Source organism: Oncorhynchus clarkii, chromosome 8 (assembly GCF_045791955.1).
Source record: "Oncorhynchus clarkii lewisi isolate Uvic-CL-2024 chromosome 8, UVic_Ocla_1.0, whole genome shotgun sequence".
Classification (NCBI taxonomy): Eukaryota; Metazoa; Chordata; class Actinopteri; order Salmoniformes; family Salmonidae; genus Oncorhynchus; species Oncorhynchus clarkii.
Genome location: NC_092154.1, coordinates 32338005 through 32346025, shown reverse-complemented (window position 1 = coordinate 32346025; position 8021 = coordinate 32338005). Strand labels below are relative to the sequence as shown.

Here is an 8021-nt window from a genome sequence, read left to right as displayed (position 1 = left end):
TGTTTTCCATCAGATTCAGACCTACAAGCGAAATTGATAACCAATAGATAATTATTATTGTTAGATTAATAATACATTGATTTACAATGTGCTTCCCAGTCTAGGGTTTTAAAAGAATTTTAAATAAATAATGACCTAAAACAAGTTTGTTAGACTTGTATGGCCCTTATACCGTAGACCTATACTGATTTTCCCTTACGAAAAATGTGTCAACCCCTACAAAAATTTGAATTTCCTGTTGATGCAGGATTATTTTCCTGCTGTAGCAAACTGGCTAAAATTAAGAGCCTACATCTGTAGGCCTATACTTAGCCTTAATGTTCGTTTTGTCAAAACAAAAACCCAGCTGACATCATGTGTGACGACGATGAGACTACTGCCCTTGTGTGCGACAATGGCTCTGGTCTGGTGAAGGCTGGCTTCGCCGGAGATGATGCACCTCGCGCTGTGTTCCCCTCCATCGTTGGTCGCCCCCGTCATCAGGTAAGGTCCACAGCATGAAAGCAATGAAACACTCATGAGGATGCAACCTTCAAACTGGGATTTTCCAGACTTAATTGTCCATACATTATGCATTACCCTTGATAATCGTCTTACAATTGTATTTTACCTTACCACTGGACCATTTAATTGTGAATGAATGTAATTTGCTATAATAGCTTACATTTATTTGTCCCTCTGTTTGACTTTGGGGAATTGTGTTTTGACTAAGTTTATTTCCTTCCTTCCTCTACAGGGTGTGATGGTGGGTATGGGTCAGAAGGACTCTTATGTAGGAGACGAGGCCCAGAGCAAGAGAGGTATCCTGACCCTCAAGTACCCCATCGAGCATGGCATCATCACCAACTGGGACGACATGGAGAAGATCTGGCACCATACCTTTTACAATGAGCTGCGCGTGGCCCCCGAGGAGCACCCCACCCTGCTCACAGAGGCCCCCCTTAACCCCAAGGCCAACAGGGAGAAGATGACTCAGATCATGTTCGAGACCTTCAACGTGCCCGCCATGTACGTGGCCATCCAGGCCGTGCTGTCCCTCTACGCCTCGGGTCGTACCACAGGTGAGAAGCAGGCAGAGGAGAAATACTCTGTTCCATAACATGCAGATGCAGTTACATTTAAAAGGTGCAATACTGAGTCCCATGCAACCTTTCCTTGTGAAACATAGATTACACCATTAAACATGAAGCTGTTCTATGCTATTTCCATGGTTTACATATTATTCGGCCTCATATTATAGGTATTGTGCTGGACTCTGGTGATGGTGTGACCCACAATGTCCCCATCTATGAGGGTTATGCTCTGCCCCACGCCATCATGCGTCTGGATCTGGCCGGTCGCGACCTCACTGACTACCTGATGAAGATCCTGACAGAGCGTGGCTACTCTTTCGTTACCACTGGTTAGTCCGTAATTCCCGGGGCATATATGATAGGAGAATACGGTGTGTTTGATATTGAATGGTAGTCCATTGTTATTCACCATTTAGACCGAACCGCTACAACTTTGCATCTTCTATTGTAACAGCCGAGCGTGAGATCGTGCGTGACATCAAGGAGAAGCTGTGCTACGTGGCCCTGGACTTTGAGAATGAGATGGCCACCGCTGCCTCCTCCTCCTCTCTGGAGAAGAGCTACGAGCTGCCTGACGGTCAGGTCATCACGATCGGCAACGAGCGTTTCCGCTGCCCCGAGACCCTCTTCCAGCCTTCTTTCATCGGTAGGGAGCTTAGAAGTGTTGTGTAACTCATTGACCATCAACACATTTTGACTTCTTTAAAAGGCAAGAAAATGCCCCTTTTCTCACATAGCCTTCACAACAACTACATGAGACATTACACCAACTACTGCCAAACATATGTTTTTAATAAAATGGTGAGGGAGTTGTCCATTTTAGCACCAGTTAAACCTAATCCAGAGCATTCACTTACAATATGTTCTCTTCTATCTCACCAGGCATGGAGTCTGCTGGTATCCATGAGACTACCTACAACAGCATCATGAAATGTGACATTGACATCCGTAAGGACCTGTATGCCAACAACGTCCTGTCCGGCGGCACCACCATGTACCCTGGTATTGCTGACCGTATGCAGAAGGAGATCACCGCCCTGGCCCCCAGCACTATGAAGATCAAGGTAAATATTCTTCTCAAGCCTCAGCTGCATACTGAAGACCACAAACTGACCATCTAAGACCAACCTGACTACAATCTCACATTTTTATTAATGACCAATCATGGTAACACAAATAATGAACTGTATGATGCATTATAACGCACTACATATTGAGAGGACTTTTGCTTATTGGTTTTCCCTCTTCCCCCTCCTCTAGATCATCGCTCCCCCCGAGCGTAAGTACTCCGTCTGGATCGGCGGCTCCATCCTGGCTTCCCTGTCCACTTTCCAGCAGATGTGGATCAGTAAGCAGGAGTATGACGAGGCAGGCCCCTCCATCGTTCACAGGAAATGCTTTTAAGCGCCCCATTGACAAATTGCTCTCCCCTGCGACAGTCAGACGCCCACGGATGCAAAAACTCTGTACATTACCTCCGCCTATGGATATGTTGTTTATGATCGATATGGAAGTTACAAATCCAGACAGGCCCCTGTTTTATGTTTTGTCAATGATGTACAGTTTGTTTACACCAAAGTGCAATTTATATTTGGTTATTTTACTGGTTCCTGAATGAATTTATATGATGTGGATATGTATTTGCTTTATAAATAAACAAGACCTAGGATTTTGTATACCATCTTCATCTCATCTATCATCTGTTCACAACCTGAGGGAGCATATTGGTTATTGTTGTTTCATAATTCAGGAGAAACATACCTGTTTACTCATAGGCTATCCATTGATAATACAGGCTAACTAATTCCTAGTAGGAAGATTAGTCACATAGGCCTACATGTTAAGTCCAGTCACACACATAAAAAATAACTACTTGTGGCAGTCCACTAAGTAAGTTGTTGCTATCTTTAAACCATCTGAGGCAACCCTTTAAAGCGTTACTCAACCTAATCGCACAGCCAAGCTTATCTAAGGAATTGTCCTGGTTTTCATACCAACAAATGCTTAGGGTACTGTAAAACAATGGATTGTTGTTTTGCCTTAAACAGACAAAATGAAAACATCTGTTTTTAGACAGACTATAGCCATCTGAAAAGGATATCATGTGTAGGATGTCTTGTCATGGTCAAGCGTCGATTAGGATCCTTGCAGGCATGTTTCAATCTGCATTCCCTCCCTCCTACATTGCAACAATAATAATCTACGGAATACAGACTGAAACAAAGCAATTCTCCCTCCTCCTAGCCCCCCCCCCCCCCCCCCCCCCTCTTTCGCTCTCTCTCCCTTCTCTCTCTCGTTCTGTCTCTCTTCCTCTGTTGCCACTATTCGTTCTATCACTGTCATGTGGTTGTCTTACAGGCAACAGCCATCCCCCGTGATTTGAGCTTATAACCAATTATTGTTATTAAAGATGAATCTGCTGCAGTATACTTGGAGAATAATGAAACAAACAAAAAAACTGGTGTGTCTGGCCTCTCTCCACCAACCTGTCTGCGCGTGACGCAAGGGTAGTCTACTTAAAGCAGGATTAGCGCCCTACCAACATTACACTCAACTGCCCTCCATTCAAGCACGGCGCGACCTGGCGTCCAGCGCTCGCCATCGAAAATAGGAGGGCTTTCTACTAATCAGCACTCAGACTCGCGCGAGCAAAAGTGCTTGGGTTGTCAAGTGATCTTTTAGCAGAGGCGCAGAAGGCAGAAGCGCACGCGGCAGCGGCGCGTTACCAATGCATTCTCCAGATCTTGGAGCATCCGGAGTGTAAAACAACGGAAACAATAGATTCCACAAGAACGGTGCACGGTGTGCCATCATCTCCAAATGAATGACAATGGGGGAGTGGACGATATTAGAGCGTCTCTTGGAGGCAGCTGTCCAACAGCACTCTACTATGATCGGAAGGTAAGAGGGAACGTGAGGATAGCCTTGTAAAAGTATTACCATGAGTGTGTGTTTGATGACCAAGTAGGTTACTATAAGCGATTAAGCTGAAGAAAGGTACAAAAACGCAAAAAACAACAACAAAGATTCATGACTATGCAAAAAAATGTGAACCAATAGAGAATCATGGCATAAACATAACATTCAAGAATAATGATTTTGGAAACACTACATTTGCACATTTTGTTACAAGAGAGCTGACCGCTTGAGGTGAATAGTGCTGTAGCGCTTTTCTTTCAGAACTGACTAGTGGCTTTCAGCACTGGACAGCTCCCAAGCGCCCGTTTTGTGCACTGGAGCCAGTATTAGTTTGCCATCGCTAATTGTCTATCTGTTTGTTTTATTATTAAGCCGATCAACTCTGCACATCTTAACAGCAACATTTTGATTTTGTGCTTGCTTGTTTTGTAGGATCCTCCTAACAGTGGTGGTGATTTTCCGGATTCTAATCGTTGCGATCATTGGAGAGACCGTCTATGATGACGAGCAGTCCATGTTTGTGTGCAACACCCTGCAGCCCGGCTGTAACCAGGCTTGCTACGACAAGGCGTTCCCCATTTCCCACATCAGATATTGGGTGTTTCAGATTATTCTGGTGTGCACCCCCAGTCTCTGTTTCATCACCTACTCCGTGCACCAGTCTGCCAAGCAGAAGGAGCGCTTGGAGCGGGGGTATTCCACCGTGTTCCTCTCCTTGGACAAGCGCCAAGATTCCATCAAAAGAGACGACAGCAAAAAGATCAAAAACACCATTGTAAATGGAGTACTTCAGAACACGGAGAACTCCACGAAAGAAGCCGAGCCCGACTGCTTGGAGGTGAAGGACATCCCAAATTCGGCCATGAGAACTAGTGGAAAGTCTAAAATGAGGAGGCAGGAGGGCATCTCAAGATTTTACATCATCCAAGTGGTTTTCCGAAACGCTCTAGAGATAGGGTTCCTGGTGGGTCAATATTTCCTGTACGGATTCAATGTCCCCGCGGTATATGAGTGTGATCGATACCCCTGCATCAAAGATGTAGAATGCTACGTTTCAAGACCCACGGAGAAGACTGTGTTTCTGGTTTTCATGTTTGCGGTCAGTGGTGTCTGTGTGCTCCTGAACTTGGCTGAACTCAATCATCTTGGGTGGAAGAAGATCAAAGTAGCTGTCAAAGGCGTGCAGGCGAGGAGGAAGTCCATCTACGAGATCCGTAACAAAGACATGCCTAGAATGAGCATGCCCAATTTCGGCCGCACTCAATCAAGTGATTCTGCCTATGTGTAGCATATTGAGAAGGCCCAAGACAAGCCTCGTGGACACCGGTTGCGTCAAACTGTATGGGTTCTCGCGGAGGGCCATTCATTTCAATGGGAGGCAATCCACACCACTGCGACTCATCTGCTGGACAAGGTTGTGGTGCGTAGCACTGCGTGCAGTGTGTCGCATGCGTTGGATTTTTCCAACTGGTGTATTGCTTTGCTGTGTGGTATCAGACACAGAAGTAGATAAACCACCGAAGAAGTTGCAAATATGTAGCATTTTTTTGTTTGTTTTGTGCATGCGGCTTAAGTGCGACAGCTGTGCATTTCAGCACCACCGAACAGAACAATTGTACAAATAATTAAAATATATTTAACAAGAATGTGGTGTATATTTTATCACACCAACTTCGCTTGCGAAGTAGGTGGGGTAGATCGATTTTATTTGTCTTTTACTGACAACTAAAAAACAAACGGACCAAACGTTTGTCATATATTTATGAGAAGGCACTGATGCAACGTTTATAGATGATGGTTTAGCCTATATTTTGTAAAGCGCTTCTTAGAAGTATATAATGTATGTGTTGACATTCACTCTGTCGTTCACTTCAGCTGTTGAACATAGAGTAAATACTTGCACTATATATGAATAATGAGCCAAAATATATACAATTTGTGCTGTGATGGTGTTTTTACGACATTCCGCCGGATTTAAACACCACATACCATTATAGCAATGAAACACACACATTATTTGGCAGTTTTTGGGTCAAATGTACTCAAATGATATACATTCTTCCAGTATATTACTCATCTCACATCTTTGTTGTCAGCACTATCGTTGTTTCGGTCGCCTGAGTTTGCACCATTGACCTTAACCTATGTGATCACTCAATTGGGGGGGGGGGGGGGGCTTGGGACTTTTAAAATTCATTTTTTCTTTCTTTTATTTACACCCAGGCGCCCATTGCTTTCGTTTGTGGGCAAATGGATTTTCTTGATTTAATGTCATCAAGTGCCATACATGTACATACATATAAACATTATAAATCTATAGAGTATTATCATCATCATAACAGCAGAATTCTGTAAATTCCTCTTTTGGATTAAATGCTGTCAACGTATTTGATTTGAATAGCTGTGGTTTGTATGGAAATGGTATGCTACTGCTATATTATCATCCCTGGTTTCATTTGGCAACATGAAAAAACAAGCAACCTTTGCACATTCAAAAAGTATTGATGAGCAATTAGTCATATAGACTAGAGCACAAATCTGAATTGGAATCAATCAGATGATAGGCAATAAATGTTTGCCCCTGGTGCTACCATTTTCCAAAGCAATCATCGATGTAAGATCATACCGAAAGGTGATCCTATCCACAAATAAAAATGTAATTCATGTATACAAGATTTGTGTCATGTGTGATGCTTTCAAATTGTACAGCAGATACACACAAAGCACAGTAAACACCGTCAGCACAATTATGCCCTGTTTGCTCTTAAACCCTTGCAATCAATGTTTCAACAAGAAACTGATTTACTGTCTACTCTGTATAATTCCAACAGATCCTTCAGATATGTACAGCAATACAGCAAGTGGTATCGAAACATGGGGAATTTATACGCAGGTTATACCACAGGTTCCCGATTGACATAGTCAACACCTGACAGACTGACACAGACAAAGTCTGCACAACTCATTCTCTAACCTAACGTAACAGGCGTAGAAAGAAGCCTAGGCGGAGTCCCTTCCGTTTTTCAAGGGAAACGGAAGTCAGATAAAAAAAATTTAAAAAACATTGTTTCCCTGAAAATGGGCAACATCCGCTTTGTTCCAACGCCGCTAAAGGTGATCATTCTGTGACCACGTGGTTGACAGCTTCATCCTCTACCTAGACCCTCCCCCGCCCGGCCCGTCAGCCACATTTGCATCCGTTGCATCCACCTCATCCTCCTTGGCTGCTGTTGGTCATAGAGGTTGAGCGGTTCAGCTCTGTTGGAAGCTGAGAGGTTGCATCCCGCACTACCTCAAGGTCACTGAGAAAAGTGCTGAGAGCTGAAACCCATATCCCCAGAGAGTCAGAGTGTTCCCCAGCTGACCAGTCAGGATGCGGGATGCATGAGTGGGGAGGGGGTGGTGGATTGGTGGACAGGTACGGCTGCCAAGATGACTCGACAACTCTGAAGAGCAAAAATCGAAGAGCCAAGGCACTGACAGATCAATTTCAAAATCAGCAGGGACTTTAGATGCTCCTCAAACTCTCCGACATGAAACAAGCGCTGCTCGTTTGGCTACTGGCGGCCCCACCTCTCTCTCTCTCTCTCTCTCTCTCTCTCTACTTTATTGGCATGACGTAACAATGTACATATTGCCAAAGCTTACTTTGGATATTTCTCTCTCTCTCGTAATGTTACTTGATGGTTATTTTAACACCAAATATTGGTATGAATGCTTATTCTGTGTGTGTTTCCTGCGAAGAGTACAAAAACCAGCAGGAACCACTCAGAGCTCCTTCAGATAAAGCCACTCACCATAAATATTCATACTCAACTTCCTTACAGCACACATTAGTGATCAGTGGACTGTCTTTCATATAGGCCATCTACAATCGTAACAAATCACTATGCCCTTTTCTGAAAATAACTTTTCATCATGAGGACGTTTTTATCTAAAACACATTCAGAGTTTTATCATGGTGTCCTTGGCATCATACGTTACAATATGTTTCCAAATGGGTTATGATCATACACAATCATCACTCAT

The 8021-nt window shown here is 43.8% G+C and overlaps 2 protein-coding genes across 2 annotated transcripts; both read left to right on the top strand.

The window, feature by feature from the left end:
* The first annotated feature begins 352 nt into the window (after positions 1-352).
* Positions 353-2747, top strand: LOC139415289 (actin, alpha, cardiac muscle 2). Its single transcript, XM_071163309.1, has 6 exons — positions 353-483; positions 737-1061; positions 1241-1402; positions 1528-1719; positions 1956-2137; positions 2334-2747. The coding sequence occupies exons 1-6, from the start codon at positions 355-357 to the stop codon at positions 2475-2477; spliced, it is 1134 nt and encodes a 377-aa protein (XP_071019410.1). The 5' UTR covers positions 353-354; the 3' UTR covers positions 2478-2747.
* A 1021-nt stretch (positions 2748-3768) lies between these two features.
* LOC139415638 (gap junction delta-2 protein-like) lies at positions 3769-6139 on the top strand. The gene is made up of 2 exons (XM_071163752.1): positions 3769-3974; positions 4425-6139. Exons 1-2 carry the CDS (start codon positions 3898-3900, stop codon positions 5278-5280), a joined length of 933 nt encoding a protein of 310 aa, XP_071019853.1. The 5' UTR covers positions 3769-3897; the 3' UTR covers positions 5281-6139.
* The last annotated feature ends 1882 nt before the right edge of the window (positions 6140-8021 follow it).